General features: G+C 38.6%; 1 protein-coding gene across 6 annotated transcripts in view; it reads right to left on the bottom strand.

The window, feature by feature from the left end:
• Positions 1-22,554, bottom strand: part of LOC124711301 (bifunctional 3'-phosphoadenosine 5'-phosphosulfate synthase) — a 342,281-nt gene that overhangs the window by 33,097 nt on the left and 286,630 nt on the right. For all 6 annotated transcript variants that reach the window (XM_047241305.1, XM_047241306.1, XM_047241309.1 and 3 more), the window contains 6 exons: positions 21,484-21,719; positions 21,048-21,186; positions 19,079-19,197; positions 18,793-18,996; positions 5,984-6,217; positions 865-1,062 (listed from right to left, as the gene is read on the bottom strand). In XM_047241305.1, coding sequence (XP_047097261.1) covers positions 865-1,062; positions 5,984-6,217; positions 18,793-18,996; positions 19,079-19,197; positions 21,048-21,186; positions 21,484-21,719 — 1,130 coding nt within the window. The remainder of the gene's footprint in view (positions 1-864; positions 1,063-5,983; positions 6,218-18,792; positions 18,997-19,078; positions 19,198-21,047; positions 21,187-21,483; positions 21,720-22,554) is intronic.

Here is a 22,554-nt window from a genome sequence, read left to right on the forward strand (position 1 = left end):
TTGTGACATGGCAAAGGAGAATATGGAGGTCTGTTAGGTGAAGAATAGAAACTGACAATACAAAATAGGTTACATTTATTATACTCAAATCTTAACTGCTGAGAAGAAAATGGACCCAGAAACCTCTAATTATATGGCAGCTGAAAAATCACAGTGTTATTGTTAATAACATGTTTTGCAACAATATATCCTCTCTTCCACATTCTATATCCTCCATTGCATAACCACTGCTTCCAATTCACCATGAATTAAGAATTCCCCACTAATTTTCCTCCTACACAAATTGATCTTATTTTCCAGACTGTTTGTAGTCATCATGCACTGCCTCACCCTGCCACATAACCCACACTACATCGTTACTCGGTGGAAATTGTCACTGATTCTCCTTATTTATAGTTTTATATCAGCATATTAGGAAGTATAACTAGAAAACTATTTTTAGAAATACAGTTATTTACAAGATAAATTCAGGAAATTTTGCACAGATACCTCCCAGTGAGCATCTTTATAGAAAGAAAATTAAGTGACTTATAAGAAAAAAAATGTAGAATATTGCTATTTCTAAGCTGCATATGATGTCCCACTAAAATTTGTTACATTTTTTGAATGAGTAAAAAACAAAATAGGACTTCTATGTATAAAAATAATAAAAATGAAAGGTTTGCAGTCATAAAAATGTCTACAGTTGCAGTAAAGTAGAATATTTTTATTAAATTATGAAACATACGGCTTTTATGGAAAATCTAAGTTACCCCTTAAAACTCTGAATTTGCATATAAAAAATTAAAAGTTGGCATAATATTACAACTATTTACAATCTGATAACTGACAAGTCTTATATTACAGAAAGAAAGAAAGACATACCTGCATAAGTAATGCATGTCCATTGTGGATTGGGTTTCGAAGCTGGAATGCAAAAACAGCATCTGCACCCATTTCCCTAAACCTTGCTCGAAGTTCAAGTGGCGTTAGACGATAGCTGTCTAGCCCGTCATTCCATCGGATCCTTTCAAGTACCTCCAGGTCACCGCCGACTAACCAGTCACCACTTTCATAAATCATCTGCAACAAATTGCTTGCATGATTTCAACATAGTGAGAAAGCTGTTATGTATGCTAAAGACTAATTACACAACACAAAAAAGGCAAAAGGTTGTGAAAATTCAAGTGATTCAATCTCTTATAAATATCTGTCGTGAAAGACAGATTTTGATGAGTTAGGGTTAATATTAATTGGACAAAATCCTTATGTATTACAAAGACATACTACATTTTTAAATCTATGCCATAACATATCTAAAACTATATGATATGTAATAACATTAGCAATACAGAGAGGAGTGGCCTGCTTCAACGTTCGTTGGTGGGTACTGACACTTGTACAGATTTTTGATACCAGCCAAATTTTGAAATATTAAGCAGTGAATTTATGACAATGTTAGAGCAATGACAGCTCCGTGTAAGTAGAAATTACATTGGTAAAGCAGTGGGTAATATTCTGGATGTTTGTTTGGGATGCTGATGACTTCCGATCCTGACATGGTCATATAGACTTATTTTTCTGATAGCTTCTCTTAATGTGCCTAAATGCACTCATACAACTGCTGAAATAGTTCATTTTATGATTTCATTCCCATCTGGCAAAATGTAAAAAGCCAGTATGAAGGAGAAGACAGGAGACTCAAATAAGTAATAGGAACATGATAGAGTTACAGAACACAACACAATTAATCACAAATGTCTTCAAGAGAATGTGGGAAAGTAGAATGAGAATCTGATACGAGAAATTACTGAAAACAAGAATATAAAGAAAACAAATCAGAATCTTGTGTTGAGCAGGAATTGAATTCTGTCATTAAGTTGGCTACTGACACAATGAAAAACATAGAAAGAACTGTACAAGGATTTAAAGATGTCTTTAAATGTTTTTATGCTTCAAGAAACAAATACAAATGTAGATACTGCAGTTAATAATGCATATACTAACACCCTGAAAGTAATGTCACATGAGTGTGTCAAGTCATTCAAGTTACAAATTAATGAGATATACCTGTACATAGTGTCTCAATAAAAACAGCTTAACATAGGGGAATCCTTATAAAAAAAGGAACTCACAACATTATTTATGGAAGGTTTGCAGAACAAGACAATTCCCCAAAACTGGTACAAAGATGATATTACTCAATAAAATGTTCTCAGTCTTCCAACTGCATCATGTGGTTAAAATGCCACAGGCTTTTCACCAAGTACTCGACCATTGTCCAATGGAAATGACTGCTGTTGGGCTGCTGCTAATATTCTTATGTACTCATATGTGTCATGACTATTATTCATGGTATTGGCATATGTGTGCATATTGCCTCTGAGCTCACTGCTTGGAATGCTATCTGATAAAATTACAAATTGGATAGGAAAAGTATTGGATTTAAATCAAACAGAGGAACAAACTGGCTTTAGAAGTGGGATTTATGAGGATGAATTACCACTTGCCTGAGATTCACCGATTTTGAGAAAAATTTTAGTTTTCAACCAAATCTATATTGACGGCCTTGGAGAACCCAAATAGTGGAAAATTTAGAATTGAAAGAGGAGTCAGGCAAAGAGATTCTCTCCCACCAAAACTACAGTTTATACACGTCCTTAAACTGAGAATATGTATTAATTGAACATGCCAAAACAACTTTAAGTTTACTGATGACATTGTTCTGTTTGCCTCTAGTCCTGACAAACTACAACAACATATGGAATAACTTAATAGAGCAAGTTTGAAATCAGGTCTGAAAAATCAATTAAAAGGAGATTAAAATAATGTACAAACTACACACTGAACAGAAAATGGTACAAGTTTACAATAAGTTATAGAATGAGCTGAAGAGTTTTTGTCTCTAGAACAGCTGAAATCAGTTACTAGATAGACAAAACAAAAGAGTAAAAATGATCTAGTTTGCATCTGCAAAAATTTTTGTAGTATGCAAATTTTACTATCAGTGTTCTTTCCAGTCCTGACTTGCAACAATGAGGACTTTTAATGTGAAAACCACTGAAAAGCAAATGGTTACCGAGCAAGTAGTGGAGTACGCATGTTTGGAATTACTGGAAGACCCCAGAAAGCAGACAGATAGATTGGTGAAAGGCTGGAATGGAATAAGTAATTATTTAGATCTACATTTGACTGTAATGAAAATGAAATCTACATATGTGGGACATGTGTGTGCAAATGAATGGTTGATATACCAAGAAAGGTATTTCTGAATTTCAGGAAATATCATAAAAAGAACAAAAAGATGGGTAGGTGACATTAGAAAAACTTGTTAGAGCAGCAATCAAAATGCATAGCTAAAGACTGCAATGGACAGAAAGCTCGGGGGGGGGGGACTTCCTTAGTCCTCAGCAGTAGTTATTAACGGGTCAAAGATGAAAGTGATGGTGGTGGTGATAATGATGATGATCTAATTGATCTAATGATATTACCTTTGGAACATATAGTAATAGCTATAACAAAAGAAATTTGCCAACAATGAAGGAAAAGACAGATCGGTACTTATAGTAAAGAAGACATTTAAGTTGCAGACAGGCACCATTAAAAGACACTTACATAGCTTTCAGCCACAGTCTTCATCAGCAAACGAAAAAACACGCACTGCTCATACACACGAGCAAGCACACCTCATGCACACATGACTGCCATCTCCAGTATCTCAGGCCAGAAGTGTCTTTTAATTGTGCCTGTCTGCAATTTAATGTGTCTTCTTTATGGCAAGTAACAATGTGTTCTTTCCTACATTGTTGATATCCTGTCTGGAGTTCCATTGTTTGATAAGCAATTTGCTGTAGTTTTGGGAACAGTATCTTACTACTAGTCAAGAGCTGCCCCAATTATCAACCACTTAAATGCCTCGTGCATGATAGACCTTGTCACAAGGAGTTATTTTGCATGCTTCAGTGATTCAGAGAGCCATACCATAGGTGGATCACATCAGAAGGGTATGTGTGGAGGGGCCAGACTACAATATTGCTGCTGAAGAGGAGAAGTAGCCTTTTCAGCAATCAGAGGGGCAGTAGTCTAGGTGACTGCCTGATCTGGTCTTGTAAAATGAGCTAATATGGCCTGCAAAGAGTTGAAAGCCAGGGATAACCACAGCTGTTGATTTTACTCAGGACATGTCGCTCTACTGTATGGTATAATGATGGTGTCCTCCTGAGTAAAATATTCTAGGAGTAAAACAGTCCTCCATTCATATCTCTGAGCAGGAATACTCGGAGGATTCTGTCATGAGAAAAATATCCTGATGCATCAAGGAAAAGTCAGTTTGGTTATGGAGGAAAGTATGGGGGATACAAATTTTAGAGGGAGACTGAGGCTTAATAATAGTAAACAGGTTCAAGTGAATGTAGCTTGAAGATAGATGAAGAGGCTTGCACAGGATAGTCTTAACGTGGAGAGCTGCTTTAATTATTAATGGAGAGCTGGCTTCATGCAAGGAAGACTGATGCATTAAGTTGTGTAACTGAAATCTGAATACTGGGTGCTGAACAAGAGTCAAATTTTCACTTTTGTGATTTTAAGAAATTAACCAAAAGTTGTGCCCAGTGTGGAAAAGATGACATACATAGTGAATTACTCTCTAAAGCATTCCAAGAAACAAATAGTTTAGGGGAATAAATTGATATTACACATTTTTTGTAAGGGACTGAGTTTCTTTGTATTCATAAATAGTGGTTGCCTTGCAAAATAGCTGGTGAAAAATTGTGATTTTGGCAGAGACCAGTTCTGACAATTTCCATACGTCAGAAATGATAAGTGAACTACCTTGAAACTAATTTAAATGTACTTGTCTCATCCTAAACTGGTTCTGTAATGCATGAAATAAAATTCACTGGAAGCAGACAGCTACAATAACCTCATGATCAGAACAATATAAGAGATACTAGGATGATTGTAACTTGACATTATAGGAATACCTGACCTGGAGAGATGATGTTTCCTGTGCAGTGCCATAATGACAATAAGTTCAAAAAAGATTCAATTTTGTACAACAGAAGAATTCCAAGTGTTATTGCAATTTCAGGATAAGAAGAAATTGGATTTTATAATGGTATTAACATGTGAGTAAATTAATAGTTTCAGTTTTCAAACGTAAGCTTTCTTTTTAATGCTAAGTGTCCAAACAGAGGAATACAACTTTTTTATAACTAAGAATTCTCTTGCTGTGATAAAATGAAATGTTTCCCAAGATGTATGGTCAGCAACTAGAGAAACTTCTATGAATTGAGTTTTCACTTACGTCAATGCATAGGGGAAAAAATACTGTAGCCTTACACAGATCTGACAAAAGTTTATTTTAAGTTAATAAGAAAGTTTTCTGCCTTCCTACATAGTTTCTTCTTGTTACAAAGAACAAAGCCTGAAGCTGAAAGTTTTTGTATCTGTGTTTGCTAGCAGGACAAGACTTCAAAGGCAAGGATATATCGTACTTTCCCAGCCTGGAGTTTTCTTGCTGCAGTGTAAATGTATATGAAGCTGAACAGCTGGGAAACTGCTAGGACTCATTCAAGGGCACAAGAGAGGAAGTAAAAAGAAGTTCCAGCACATAAGCTACTGTTTCTGAACAGTATCAAGGGAATCACCAAGCTTTATGTCATGATGTAATGGATCACCATTAACACAATCACATGCCCTCACACCATGATATGTTACAGTGAAGTTTCAGATTTAATGTTGGTCGCTGGTACATGCCCTGGCACTTAAGAACTTTAGGTCTCAACATCTTTTCCCTTTCCAGCCAAATACTGTTGTTGAAAATTTCTTCCACTACAATAAGTTAAATCAGCTATCTGTAAGTACATTAATATGCCATGCTGGTGCAATAATACACTGTAAATCTGTCAGTTCTAGAGATGTACAAAACCAATGCACCGGCTTGCATAAAATGTCCTTTTCTTTAACATTATTATTGTAATTACTTTTGTTTTTATTTCCTTACCTTAATGTAAGGGTGTCCTCTGTGGGATGTACCAAACTGACGGCAGACACGTTCCTCCTTACGGTGACCATAGAATTCTGGCTTACGGAGAATAGCTACCCTCCTTCCCTCATAGGATAAAGCAAAGGCTGACATCCCATCAAGTCGGTCCTTGTCTTCTGTATGTACTGGTAGTACAATTACAACAGACTGGTTAATTCCAGCTTTCTCAGGCAGGCAGTTGAAGTGAATGGCCTAAGACATAACAAAAGTGGTAGGTTTTATATTTGGAACACAACTAAGTTATCATTCTGGCAGCATCAGCATACTTAATTTAAACATTTCAACCTGTATTCAACAATTTTTAAATCATATAAACTGCAGTCAAGTGTGGTTTCTATACTGTCACTATTTATGAAACAAAAGACTACCAAAGATATCAATGGAAATAAAAATAGCGATTTTATTGCCAAGTTGTTTTGTTATCATTATCACTGTTTTCTGTTTTACTATTGATAACTGAATGTCGCAGAAGATGACAGAACAGCAGAAAAGGGCTGGATACATTCGCTCTTTGTAGTCGCCTCATCTTTGTATCCTGTAATTTCTCTACATCAGATTGCATTAGGGCAGGATACTAATATCTAACTTTTCTTTTTTCCTTTTCCCACCATCACAGCAATTTTTTTATGTATCACAACCCAGTTTTGTTGAGCAGACACTCTTGTCTTTCCACAAGATATACCATTATTTTTTGATTTTGTAATTTTGGTTTACATTAATGCTAATATATTCTCATTATTCTGTTTGGTAATTCGATTTCCAGTGATCATGGTATCAGATGGTTGACTTTTTTCTTTAGATGTACCTGAAAACTACACAAGTCTGCAAAATTGAGAGTAATGGACAGATAATCAGTGACACAATGAGCTCTTTACAGCTTTAATAACCACTGGTTAAATGGAATGAGCTTATTTGTAAAATGCTCTAAAAGTAAATTCAGCATGTTTTGCCTTAACAGCTATTTCATACTTTGTTGACAGAAAACTGAAATACTAAGCATATTTCCATTCTCTGGTGTCCTTCAAAACAAAAACTGGTATAGTTCTTACACTATGGACCTAGTAAGCAATTTCTTCTCTTGGTAAGCCTATTGCAATTTAAATGACTTAATTAGATCATCAGATAGGTCTTACAATTAATTACCTAGCACTTGAGGGATTAACCTAAAAATACTTTATGTGAAAATCAACTCTTCATGTAGGAAGGACATGGTGCAACATTTGCAACATTTCAAACTAATCTGTAACTGATTTGATGTTTTTTTAGACACAGAATTAAACAACAAAATAATTATGCAACAGAGAGCAAAAATAAGTCAAAGAGATATTGTATCAAACATAATCACTGCATGAAGTAATCACTTGTGAGTGTAGCACTACATTTCACTTAATGCTGCACTTCAAAACTCCCCTCTTCAGTCTCAATTATGTTTCCTATTCAATCAGGCATGTTGTCCAGACTCGGTAACAGCATGTTTTGCACATGCTGTGTCATCAGAGGTAGGCTCTAATGTCCATTGTGGCCTATTTGTGACAGATGGTGGAGTGGCTGGTGCATTTGTCAATACCACATTTAGAGTCTCCATGGATGAGCCTGTACCAGTGCAGGGGGCACTGAAAGCTAGTTTGAGTCTGTTGGTGGTGATGGTGGTTGATGTATCCATCATGTCAACCTTGAACATCTTCTCCTCCCCACCGATAACACAATAAGTTTCCTCATAAGGTGGCTGCAGTGGCTTGAGCACTGCATCATGCCGTACAAAATCATAATGACATCTTTGTAGCTTGTTCAAAGCAAAGGGGCAACACATCTGCTTGTCTCTCAGAACAACATGACACAGCTGCCAGATTTGTGCATGTAGCTTGTAATGAAGTCTGATGGTTCAATGTGGTTGTCTGCATTGCACAGTTGTATTGGCTGACCACAAACAAGTTCCAAGGTTGTGGCTTTCAGATCATCTTTCAACAAAGTGCAGAGACCCAGGAGAATTATGGGCAATTTCTGTGTCTGCTGCTGTGATTCATGACACTGAGAAGACTCTTTCAACTGTTGGTGCATTTGCTCAACTAAGCCATTTGCTGCCATGTGGTACGTTGTGGTTCTAATACACTTCATATCCAATATGTGTGCATTGAACAGACATGACTGGAATTGCCTTCCTTGGTCTTTTGTAACTCATAGTGGTACACCAAAATGAGTGCTCCATCCCCAGAAGAACGTGGCCGCTACAATGATGGTAATGTCGACCATAGGGAACACCTCTGGCTAGAGTGTGAATCAATCATTGGCTGTAAGACATTAGGGATACCTGTCCAATGGTGGGAGTGGCCTGACAATATCCACATGCATATGCTCAAATCATTGGTTTGATGGAACAAATGTGCCAGGAAGTGTCCTGACATGCTGGCTAACTTTGTTCTGTTGGCAGGCCACGTGCTGGAGCACATATTTCTCACAATCTTTGTCCACGTTTGGGCACACAAAAGTTCGCTTCACCATGATGTAGTGCCCCATATTCTAGGGTGTGACAGGTCATGTACAGAGTGGATGCCTGCTGCTGAAAGTCAACAGTCACAAACTTTTGTGGTTTGGTGGTTGCAACACCACAATACAGTAGCATGTTTGATGATGATACTGTAACATGACAGCACTGTAGGCCTGACAGTTGTGTCAAAAAGTCTCACAGCTCACTTGTTGCACTGAAGTGAGAGCTTCGAAATCAACTGCACAGTGATCACATTGATCTGAGAGAGAGCATCTGCTGACATTTTCAAGTCTCCTTTGACATGGACTATGTGAGTGGTGGACTCCCAATATAGTGTAGATGGTACAGTTGATGCTATGAAGCTCTCTCTGGCCGCTGGCATAAGGGCTGCTATGTCTCTAACATGTAGTGCAACTTCTTAATGGAGGCATATGCAGTGTACAGTTCATGATAATACATGGACCAGTTCAACTGCAATGGTGATAACTTTTGACTGAGAAAGGCCATGGGCTGCCAGTGTTCACCTACTCGCTGCTGCAAAGTAGTACCGACTGAAGAGGCAGACACACTTACCATTAGGGTGAGAGGCACCTGTGGAACTGGGTGTGCTAACACAACAGTTTCTGCAGTTGCAGTTTTCACCTTGGTAAATGCTAAATCAGCCTCATTATCCCACAACAGTTCGTCCTTTGGCCTCAGAATGCTATGCAGGAATTCATTCAGTGGTGCACAAGGATGGCAGGGTTGTGTACTAAACAATGACAGAAATTGGTGACATCAAGAAATCATCATAATTCTCTAACTACTGCAGGCTTTGACTTTCTCCCATAGCGGTCATACACCTCGAGCATTGATAGTGTGTAGGATCTGAACCTCAGCAGCACTTAAAGTGCTCTTCAACATGTTAATAAGAAGATTTTGTGCACAAAGATGAGAAAAAATCTGCTGTTCTGCCTCACAGCTGGACATGACCAAAACATCACTGATATACTCATAACAAAAATATAGATCACATGTAACCTCATTCTTGAGTTGTTGAATCATTTGGGCAGCACTAAAAATTGCAAAAGGCATTCTAGTTGTAGGGAAGCAGCCTACTCACGCTGTATAAAATTCACATCAGTCTTTTCATTGTGTGCCAGCCTAGTCCGCTGTAACTAGATCTGACGTCATAAATGTCGCGCAATACTTTAACAATCAAGTAAATAACCTGAAACGTTTCTAGCATGTCAGGAGTAATACTAAATCAATATATGTTGAATATCAGTTCAATAATTTTCGAAATTTGGATGTTTTTCTGTAAAAATCATTGGCGCAACAGAAAAGAGCTAGAAACTTAAAAATTTATATTTAGATTCCTTTTGCATAATAATTTAGTAGAAACAGTATTCTGGATCTCACAAATTAAAATTTTAGTTGAAATTCATGATTTTCTGGTTTTTGTCTTAAAAATTAAGGAAGCAAGATAGATTAAGTAGGCGAATAAATAAAGCTAGGATGTTTAAATTTAAGTAGAAGGGAGATCTGCTATAATCATAAAGATGCGAAGAGTTTCAACTGAATAACTATAAAACCATAGTGATAGCGTATATCCAAAGGGCAAGTTCAGAGCTTGTCTACTGCGTGTAGTGTAATTAAATTAATTCTCTCGCCCAAAATATTTGACTCAGCCACGTCAGACTTTTATTGTGATTACTTACCTGTGTGCTGATTGCACATTTAAATTGAGAGCTTCATCGGCCATCAGCAAAGGAAGCGATGATTTATTCGATAACTTAAAGTGGTGCATTACTAGCCCAGCGGCTAGTTGGGAGAGCCGATTTGATCAGGCGTTCCCTTAGCCGTCCGCACCGCGGCTTTATATATAAGAACGCTGCGCGAGAAAGAAAGGCCCCAGTTCTCTCCAGACGCTGATTAGTGCACCATCTATGCCGGGAGTCGCGTCGCATCGGTATCATTGCTATAAACAGCCTCGGATGCCGTAATAAGTTACTCGGGATACACGTAACCATGAAATCGTTTTCGAGTGAAGTGTTAATTCTGGGATGACTTTAATGATCTATCTTCAATTTGCGTATGTCGTATTTTCATGTGCCGTCGCTGGACAGACATTCTACCATTATTTAGCGTGGCGTTTGATGAACTTTATCATCAAATTATGGCGAGCATTCACTTAAACCTTTAATTTGAACAGTTATAGTTGCATCAGCGCATTAGACTCTGAACTGCTCTGGTAGTTGGATTGTGTGGATTCTTTTTTGGTCTGTGACTTTCAGAATATAGTGAACATTTTAGAGAGAATCGTTTTTGATTATGAATCCCAGACAATCTCCTAATTCCTCAGAGCTATAAGCTGTAGCTATAAGTGTATTTCGCAGATGAAGTGGGCACTAGGAATTCTAATTACAGGCTTCACATTTTGCTAATCACTTTCTGGTTGCCAGCATTGTAGTTAGAGAGCCAGTGTTGAGAACGGCAAACAACAGCAATAAATAGTAGGAACATTTTATAACAAATATTTCCATCCGCCGCCCCACATATGGTGCATCGGCCGGGAAAGCATCTTTTCTACATTACATTCTAGATTTAATAACAATAACTCTACCCGCCGCCCCACATAGTGAATTCAAATGTCCAAATGGTGTGCAGATGGCAATCTTTGCAACACTGTCTGGTGCCACAGATATCTGGTAAAACTCACGTAGTAACTGTGTGCTTACCATGGATGTTCAATTGAAATCTTGGATAAGCGGTATTGGATACCAGTCAGTGATGGTTCTGGCACTGAGCTATATGTAATATTCACATTTTTTCCATTTTTCTTCTTTGGGACCACATGCAGTGGAGACAACCAATTATTACTCGATGGGTGGCAGATTCCCTATGTGAGGATGAACAAGAATTCCTGCTTCGCTACTTCAGTTTCTCTGGTGTGGTTCACATATAGCCTACTCTCAAGTGCTGCATGAGCACTAGTGTAGGTGTCTGATATGAAATCTCTGAGAACTGCGTAAGGAGCTCTATGGATGGAGAGTCACTGTTTATCATCCGCACTGCAGTATCATCCACATGACCTAACTGCCTTTTGCTTACCAAGTTGGTAGTGGTATCAAGGAGATGTCGATAACAGAAGTAAGGCAGTAGTCCATAAAATGATAGGAAGTCTGCTCTGAGTACAGAGTATGTTATATCTGCTATGAAGAGTTGCCTCTCAAATTTGCATCGCAGGCGTAAGTTTAATGTTAATGTGGCTTGATCCTGTGTTAAGATCATAGAACCATTGGTGGCAAGAAGGCAGCAGTCATTACAGTTGCAGTACAGCAGATGGGCAGATGGATAAATTGACACATCAACACCTGTGTCTACTAGGAACTGTATCTTTGTATTATGTTCTGTCACAAACAGTTGATGGCTGCCATCTGGAGAGCCAGTGACCATTATCATTCACTTTCTGTTGAGTATCCCTTCTCACATGGTGGACTGTACTTCTGCATCTTGGAGCTGACCTGTCAGTGTCACCAGCACACTCTTGCTGATCAGAATGAATGGTTATGCCTTTCCAGTGGGTGGTGGTGACAGAATTGGCGACAGGTACTCCGAGCTTGTAAGGCAGCAATTTGTGTGGTGAGCTTCGTGATCTGCACTTGTAATGCACTGAGGGTTTTATCTGCCTGAGGCTATAGGCAAACTGTGGTGATGCTCACGGACAGATACATCTCCACTATGCGATCCACGATTTGAATGAGTGCATCGCATCAGCACACACTGTTAATATCTTCTGTGCATCATCTGGCAGGCATGGTAGTTAAATATAGTGCAGGATTTCTTCATTAACAGCATTGCTCACTAACATATTCAGGGTGGTGCAGTAGCTGTGATGGAGTGTGATCCCCAAACTCTTCAGTTCAGAGTGGCTCTTCCAATCTCTTCACTTCAGATTGAAAGAGGAATGTTACCAGGGCATTCTTGCTTGCTGTGTAGTGCTCAGTACTCAGTGATGACACCAGAGTGTTTTGTACCTCCACGGCCATTTCTTCGCTGAGTTTTGCAACACTGCAACTATAATTCGTCTCATCTGCAGTTCTTTCTAACTGTATGAATCATAGGACATGATTCTATTGTCAAAATAGTAGTGGTTTTACCAACACACAATTGATTGCTTCACCTGTAGGCACATCTGTGATTGCTAGCATGTTTGACATCAGAGTTACAGTAACAAGGCCACAAAAGGTGCATAACATGATTGATGCAAGTGCTCCTTTCTTGGCAAAATGCACAGTTCGACATGTCAGTGATGGTCAAACATCACATTGCGGTCACCAATTATTGCAGGTTGAATAAATTCACTTTATTGCAAATGAGAAACTGTTCTGTAACTCATTTGATGTTTTTTTTTTTTTTTTAAAAAAAAAAAAACAGAGAATCAAACAATAGAATAATTACAAAACAGAGAGCAAACATAAAGCAAAGAGAGAGTGTGTCAAAGTTAACCATTGCAGGGAGTAATCACTTATGTAGCACTACAGTTTACTTAAAGCTGCACTTCAGGTGTACAGAACACATTCAGATAACATCACAAGCAATTAGCTAAGCTGTGGGAAATATTGACAACAACCTACAACACCAAAGGTGCTGTTTGTATACAAATGAAATTACATTTTCCAGGCATTAGCTATGTGTAGTAGTAGTAGTAGTAGTAGTAGTAGTAGTAGTGACCAATATTGATCCACACCTGAGACTTGGGCATGCAGTCATGAGGCGCACCATAGAAGTCATCAGACGCAACTAGAAGTTAGACAACTGTCAGCCACTCATGTGCACACAGCTTCTTATCTGTGCACTCTACCAGCGACAGCTCTTAGAGATGGCCTTGGCCAGCTCTAACTCAGTTACATGTTTACTTCTGCATATGCCTTATTGAATTGTTCTCATGAGCCACTCTATGGCAAATGTACCTATTATAATAAGTTATTTTCTAGACTTAATAACGTTTATTGTGTCAGTCATTGTGTGGTGTTCTCTCTTCTGGGACTAGAAGATATTGGTGATGAGTAGGCTCATATCTTCATGTGTTTTTTGTTGTGCAGCTGCTTTTCACATTTTGTGGTGATCGGAGTCTCTGATTCAAACACTGGTGCAGCAACAGAAGGATCTCATCATGATGATGCAACAAGCTGTGCTGGAATTGCTCTCCAAAAATTCATCTCTGGCTCCATTTCCTCCACAGTTCCTGACAAGCAACAAGGCACCAGAAGATTGGGAGGAGTATGAACACCACCTATGGCGGCATTTTCATGCATTCCATGTTACAATTGTGGAGGTATCTCATGCTCTGTTTTTGTCATGGATATCTCATATCAGGTGTTGTGGCAGTTGGTCCCATTGCAGGAAGCTTCCTTGTTGTTATTTGTCACCTTATGTTTGTTACTGTCTTCCTATTACTGCCACTGCATACATATCATGACCACTAAAGCTGAATTTTACCAACACAAGAAACAGCCCCATCAGTCGTATTACGCCTGGGCCTGAACCCTTGACAGCCTTAGTCACAATTGTAATTTTGTCACAGCCTAGTCAAAAGAGTAATACATGGACATCATGGTTCATGAAGTTATCATCTGCTCCACCTCAGACAAGGATGTCGAGCAATGGACCCTTCAGTTAGGGGCCTCATCCATTGAAAAGGTTTTGTCCATTGCCCAGTTGTATGAGGTCTCACATGCCACTGGTCAGCATCTGGAAGCCTGTTGTGATGTTACAGTGGCACATGGTGGCCCAGTAATGATCACTTCATCTGGGTAGGACAATGTCATAGTGATGCAAGCCGGCTGATTCAGCAGTTCCCACACAGTGCTCATGAGTTCAGCTGCTGCTCCCTGTTGACATCATGTTGTGAGCATAGAAGCTGTGATGGGAGATTGGAGTGGCAGTTTCCCACCACAGAGCACATGGCTTGCAGTTGCTATGGGGCTGTGGTGAGTGGCTAGCATTTATGCGGCCTTGGAAAAACCCAAGTGCTTGGCAAGGTTTTATTTCTACAGAAAAACTGATAGAAACAGACCTAAGGGTGACACGAAGGTGTGGGTTGGCACTTATGGACAGAAAAGTATGTAAAACTAAATTATCTAGATGTGCCATAAAAATATATAATGATTTAAAAGTTATTGTTGTCTTCAGAATTGTAAATTTATGAAAGTTCCAAAGCTAATATTTCAGTAATGCTTTGGCGATTAATATAAACATAGTGTCTACGGATGCAGCTAGTAGAGCTGCATCGAGCAATCATAGCTGATTTAGCATAGCATGTGCCAATTTTGAATGAGAGATCAGAATATGGGATTCACTGAGAGAAACTGTGTTTTTGATAATAAATAAATTTAAAGAGACAAAACTAGTGGCAGCATTCTAAAATTTAAAGAGGTAGATGAGTAATTAAGTATGTATTTTTATTTGTTTATTTATGTTAAATATCAGAAATCTGGGAAAAGCAATATGACGCGCCTCAAGAACATTATTTGTGAAAAAATGGTCGCAGATACATAAAATTGGACTTTAAATTGTTATTGCCTGTAAATTTTACATAATTTTCAATGTATAAGATGTGCTTTTGTGTCTAGTTTTAGAATATTCATAATTCATTTTTTTCAAACATTATTTTGATTTTTGCAGTCATTTTGAGGGTGCATAGGGTGGCCATCTTTGATGATGGGGAGTTGGTTTTGAGCGACACTTAGAGCTGGACGTGACGCACATCAGGTGGTGGTAGTGGGTTGGTAGCCACTTTCGGGAACAAGTATGTATGTAGCGATGTTCGAAAATGATCAAGTTGAGCACAATATAGTGGTTTAGGACAGCAGACAAGAGCGTATTTTGTGAATAGACTGTCGAGTGCCGTGATCTTGAAACATGAATTTTATAGTGAAGTGTTGTTGCATCAGTTATTAACGGCCGCCCTTATGTAAGAGCCCCTCAGTCTGCATTTTAAGTGTATAGTGAATATACTGAAGAAAAATAAACTATTTGTTCAAATTATAAATCAACATGAGTGACTCAATATTTTAAATTTCACCACAAGACCTGCCTGCATTGTTTTGTTATATTTTATTTCAGCTTACAACAGGTGTGAGCTGGCACCCAATGACGAAAAACATGGCCAAACATTGAGACCAGCCACATTTATGGGCCACTCAATTAAGCTGAGTGTAAAACACACATACACACACACACACACACACACACACATACTGTCCGTAGCATGTGGGGGCTCGAGTCAAATTATTCAAACTTCAGCGTGTAGTGCCCAGTAGTGTCGTAATGTGTGGTGCATTGCTCCATATATGACAGATCAGAATGTCCCTATTGTTGGGCCGTCTATTGTATATGTTTGAAAAAGGCCACATTGTGGTAGTCTGCCACTCAACTGCACAGAATGCAGCATCAGAGGTCACGGAAAGGATATGTAGGAAGTGTTGTCATTAGGGCAGATTACCGATCATGATTCCAATAAGCTTTTTTTATAGACTTTCGTTCTCACATGTCAGCTGCACCTGCTTGTAGACACAGGTGCGGCAGTTTCCCTGCTTAAACGCCAAACACATTTAGACCTCGGCTCTCCACAGTTGTCACCAGTAAACAGGCACCTCACAGGATATGGGAAACATCAAATCCCCTTGCGTGGCCAATTCATAGCTGAAGTCACCTATAACTCAGTGACTTGACCTATTACCTTTATTGCCATCCTTGACAATAGTTTAGCAAACATTGTTGGGTTTGATACCTTTTAGGCCTTTGGCATTTTGGACATGGGCTCCATACAGATAGTATCTGCTGAGGTCCCCTATCACTCACTGGAATCTCTGGGCTCAAAATTTCTGCAGAACAGCTAGGATGCACCACAGACTTTTCAGCCCACATACCTTGTAGCAGTCAGCTCATCCTAGATTTTTTCGTGCTAGAGACATTCCCTTGGCCCTTCACTTCCAAGTCAAGGTGAAGCTGGACTGGCTCACTCTCCATTTTCTCTAGTGAATGTGCCACACCATGTGTCTTCATTAAGAAACACACTGATGAATTAAGCAATTTTGGCAATTTTAAGGCCCCTGTGAATTCACAGTCCGTGGTCAACACATTTCCTTTGCCACATCCTGATGAACTGTTCAGACACACACTACTGGATAAATTCTTCTCCAAAACTGGTCTCTCCAAACCATGTCACCAGTTACGCTGGAATTTGGAATAGGTCACATACAATATTCCGCACTGCTTCAACTACCTAGATTACCTCATCATTAAAGGACATACTATGAGAAATCATCTGCACAACCTCCAGCACTCTTTCAAAAACTCTGGCCATGGGTCTGCACTGCAGTCTGCAATAGTCCAAATTTTCCCAACCATCTCTTGAGTACCAGGGCCACATCATCTCGAGGCAGGGTATCTGACCCATGGAGAGTCTTGTCACAGCCATTATTGACTTGCCATGTCTCTTTTGTCATTATGTAAACTGCAGTTTTTTTTAGGTAAAATTGCCTATTACCATCAGTTCATTCCTGGGGTGTCCACATTCGCACACCCACTGCATCTCCTTCCATGCAAAGGTGCTCCCTTTGTCTGGTCTCCAGGGTGTGACCAGGCCTTCACAATGCTGTCGGAATGCCTCTGGTCAGCACCACATTCCAACATGCCATTGGTTTTGGCTGCAGATACCACAAAGCATGGCATGGGGGTGGTTCTCTCCCATTGGAATGCGGCAGCTACTTGTGTTTTCATCCAAAACTCTCAGTCCACTAGAGGTACAGTACTTTTAGACTGAGAAAGAGGCTCTGGCTGTAGTGTGTGCAGTCCCTAACTTCATGGTTTCTTGTATGGCATCAAATTCCAACTAATTATGGATTTTGTTATTTAGTCCATCTGCATGGGTCCCTGATAAGGTAGACCACAAGTTGTTGCAGTGGGCCTTGTTACCCTCCAAATACAAATATGACAATCACATCTGCCCCATGGTGTGCCCCACCAATGCATAAGCCTTATTCCACCAGCCTGTAGGCCTGGACCCCAAGTTTGTTTGGGAGGAGATCGTGTGTTTTCATGGATGTCTCTTCCTGCCAAGCAGTAGATGGTTTTCTGATTACTAGTGCCTGAGTTGCCAAGGCAAAATCGGCCAAGCCTGATTTCAGCAGGTAGTCAGCCTCATCCAACAGAGTTGGTTTTCTTGTCCTCCAGCCACTCTTCCACTCCAATTTCTAACTACTTTGTCTTGCAGCATCACCTCTCAGTCTTCGATGGGGTCCCCCTCATTTCCACGAATGATACATCTCCCTAGGTGGTCAATCCCGGGAGTTTGCTGCTGGAGGTTTTACAACTGTTACATGAGGGGCACAGAACGATGACCTAGGAGCCATGACATCCAGCAATAAAGCCCTGGAAATGCACTCATGTTGATTTCTTGGGTCTATTTCTGAATGTGTTCCGGCTAATTTTCATTGATGTGTTTTTGAATTTTCCACACACGGTCCAGAGCTCCTTGGCTATTCAAGCTGTCTCAAAATTTTTTCTGTGGAAGGTCTTGCAGTTACCCTTGTTTCTGGCAATGGACCCAAGTTCCTGTCTCAGACATTTTGTGAGTTCTGTGTGCAGTCAGGCATTCACCATGTTCGTTTCCTCCAATTCAGTCATAATCTAATAGGGAAACAGAGTGCATGGTCCACTCATTTAAGACCCAGATGCAAAAATAACTGAAAGACTTCCACACTGAAGAGGTGCTAAATTTTTTCTAGCAACCTACCTGATGACTCCTATTGGTTCCCTTATCTCAGAGGAGCTTCTCCATGAGTGCCAGTATCTTTGGTATTTCCACTTGTTCTTTATGGTCAACAAGTTCTTTAAAAATGTTTTCTGTTATTTGTTAATCTAGTAGAATACTGACAGTAATTATTGGGTTTCCTCTGATCTCATTACGCTGTGATTTTCCTGCCTGATCATTGAATGGTCCTGTTTATCCCAAAGTTTTCTTCTGTTTTTCATAGATAAATAAAGCTCTGATTCGACTAGTTAATTTTCTGTTAATGTTTGTTCACAGACATTTTCTGTCAACTTCTTAATAGACGCCCTTTTTCAGTGATTTTCCTACCTCTAATAGAGCATAGTTCCATTCACAAGGTCATAACATTAATAACTGATTAGGGGCAATCTTCATGCATTCACTAGATTTAAAAATATTAAGAAGAGACATATACAAAATGAAAGTTAACTTTTTTCAGACACTTTCAAATGTCTACTTTACCTGCAGAAATTGGTCTTCGCGCATGAAGCCTTCAAGGGGTGAAGCCCATCCTTCAGATAGAACCTGCAGCCACTGAAGATCTAGTGTTGTGATTTCCAAAGCAGGCAAATGCTCTGCTTCCTCTTTTGCTGCTGCTAGCCTATTCTCAGGTACAAACAGCTCATGGACCTCATCACTCGCTTTTAATGTTGGTGGAATTATACCCTTAAATGTTAACACATTATGTCATTATGCCATTATGTACATATTTAACAAACAACTTAGTGTACTACTATGTTTAACTTACATGCTCCTGCAAAAATTCTACAACTTGCATTGTACTTTCTTCAACACTTGAGTTAACTGTCTTCACTACCAAGTCAGGATTTTCAGGTTTTTCATATGCCTGATCAACTCCAGTGAAACCTGCAACAGACAAACATCTTATGAAATACATCGTCTCAGTCCCACACTCTGTATCAAATAGTTAATCTTTAACATCTACATCTACATTTATACTCCGCAAGCCACCCAACGGTGTGTGGCGGAGGGCACTTTACGTGCCACTGTCATTACCTCCCTTTTCTGTTCCAGTCGCGTATGGTTCGCGGGAAGAATGACTGTCTGAAAGCCTCCGTGCACGCTCGAATCTCTCTAATTTTACATTTGTGATCTCCTCGGGAGGTATAAGTAGGGGGAAGCAATATATTCGATATCTCATCCAGAAACGCACCCTCTCGAAACCTGGTGAGCAAGCTACACCGCGACGCAGAGTGCCTCTCTTGCAGAGTCTGCCACTTGAGTTTGCTAAACATCTCTGTAACATTATCATGGTTACCAAATAACCCTGTGACGAAACGCGCCGCTCTTCTTTGGATCTTCTCTATCTCCTCCGTCAACCCGATCTGGTACGGATCCCACACTGATGAGCAATACTCAAGTATAGGTCGAATGAGTGTTTTGTAAGCCACCTCCTTTGTTGATGGACTACATTTTCTAAGGACTCTCCCAATGAATCTCAACCTGGTACCCACCTTACCAACAATTAAATGTCAACACATTGCAGTTAACTGAAATATGGATAAAATTTCTGTAACTGGTTAGGTTATCTGGAATATTTTCTGGTAATATTAAGTGATGCAGTTCACTTTTAGCTTATTCTTTAAATTTGTATTGTTGAGAGTACTGTGTATATTAAACTTAATGTTTTATTTACTTCCCTTTTACTTATTTATTGCTATCAAGAATTTTGCCTACTCTGTCTCATACCTTTTTTCTTTGTGTTAATGCATTTTTGCATATTTATTCATAATTTTTGCACTTGCCTTTACACTAGAGTTATATTTATTGTAATTTTCTCTGTCAGACATCCTAACAGTCTTAAATGAACATAAAAATTATGTGTTTCGGAACTGAATGAGCCATTTCCACACAAATTATGAGTCATGAAACACCCATTGGTAATATCTAGATGAAATACATATCTAAACAAGAAACATAACAATCACCTCTTCAAAAAATAGAAAGATGTCTGCCTTTCATGTGCTCCTATATATCTCTAGTTTTTCTGCTCTTTCGTAGCACCCAGTTGGGTAAAGACATTCTAATCCTTCCTAATTAAGGGAGACAGTGTGTTTCCCCTCCAAAAATTGAACAGTGATCAATTCAGGTGTCAAATACTCTCAAAATTAGTGTTAGTGAATATACAAAACTCAGTCACAATTATCAACTATATCTTTCATATTCTTCTTCTCTTTAGTTTTATTTATTTATTTTTTTTTTCTTGTTTACACATTTTTCTCTTATGGTCTCTTTTCATCAATATTCTGTGATTTTTTCTGGATTTTTGATATCATCTCTGACATATGGTATTCATTATTCACAATTCAATATTAGTGATCTGAAAATTGAATCCTAACTATGCAATATCATGTTATTCCCAAGTTGTACCCTAGATGTTTTGCCTTCGCTTATCCAGAGTTTAACTTTTTATCTTCCAATTGTAAATCTTTCATCTATCTCTTATTATTTTCCAACAATTTAATAAGGCAAAAACTTCAATTTCAAAATGTGTTTATTTTCATTCTCTTTAAGCTGTTTTAGTTTTGGTGAAAATAAAGGAAGCATTCTTCTGCTGTCTTATAACTTTCTTCATTTTAGAATGATATAGCTTACATTGAAATACATCAAACAATGGAGAATAATAATGCAACACATGCAGACAGAAAAAAATTGAAGCTGGAAAGTTAAAGTAAACACGTAATGTCATGTATTACCTTTAATGCTTCCCTGTCTAGCTTTCTTGTATAAGCCCTTAACATCACGTTGTTCACATACATTCAGCGGTGTGTCAACAAAGACTTCAAAAAATGGCAAATCACTTTCCTTGTGGATTTTACGTGCCATTTCTCTGTCCTGTAATGTACGGTAAAAAAGACGCTAATATATTTTTTGAAATTTCCACGTGAAAAAGTCATGTACTAAACACAATGGTAGAAACTGAATACACCAGACCCTTGCTATGAACACAAAAATTAATAAAAAGTAATGCATTTCAGAACTTCACACATAAAAAGAAGTTTTTGATGTCTTCATTGTACCTTTGTCACCACAGAATTGTCTTACAACAATGGAAATAGTATTGTATTTTAATAACATTTTTCCTTTTTGTAAAAACTTTTGTTTTAAAAAGAAATTAAGTTTTAAACTTACAGCAGCAAATGGAGAAACAAAACTGCATAGTGCAACAACTCCACTGTCAGCGAACAACTTCGCCACTTCAGCCACCCTACGAATGTTCTCTTCACGATCTTCCTTGCTGAAGCCTAGATCTTTATTGAGGCCTGTTCTCACATTGTCTCCATCAAGACCATATGAAGGTATACCTCGTGAGATGAGGTATGCTTCCAGCTCAAATGCAATAGATGTTTTTCCTGCTCCAGACAGTCCTATGGGAAAGAAGTTTATATTAGTGTGACAGCAGACTAAAACTAGGAAAAACTCAACATTAGTAACAGGGTTATTGAAGACATGTACCTGTATTAAAGTCAGAATATCATTCATGTTCAAGATTAAATTACAACAGTAACAGTATAAAGATAACACAGCCAGATTTTTAAATTGAGCTATTTGGAGTGGCTGTTTTTCAATTATGAAGTTCATTTTTGAAGTGAGCAATAGCCTGCTTCTATTACACGTAAACACATCTCCTACAGAAATCTTGGCTGTTACAAATATGTTATGATGGAGTTGAAAACACGTGAAAATGAAGAAATCATTAATTTGTATGGAATTATTTTGGCAAATGATTAAAATACTAACTAAGCACATTTTATGATTAAAACTTGAAGCCAGCTCATTGGACTACCACTAAGCCAGTACACTCAGCATACAGTACACTCAGCATATCTGTTCTCATTTTGTAAATATTTATTGTATATGCTTCTTTTCTGATGTGTTCCACATCCCAGATGATCTCTTCACTGTGGATCAATTGGAATGAAAGTACATCTAATCTAATCTTTGAGAAGATATTGGATATGCCATCAAAACCAATTGAGTGTAGTTTTTGTTTTATAATATGGGAGATTTTAATTGGTGTGACTGGATCAAGAAACAGTGTCCTGGAAAGTTTTGGGGAACACATAAGACATGCTGAAACATTGCTAAATGCCTTCTCTGGAAACTAACAAGAACAAATAGTTTGGAACCCTGCTCATGATGGAAATATCATGCATCTAATGGCAACAAACATACCTGATGTCTTTGGGATGTCCACATCAA

The sequence above is a fragment of the Schistocerca piceifrons genome, chromosome 8 (genome assembly GCF_021461385.2).
Source record: "Schistocerca piceifrons isolate TAMUIC-IGC-003096 chromosome 8, iqSchPice1.1, whole genome shotgun sequence".
Lineage (NCBI taxonomy): Eukaryota > Metazoa > Arthropoda > Insecta > Orthoptera > Acrididae > Schistocerca > Schistocerca piceifrons.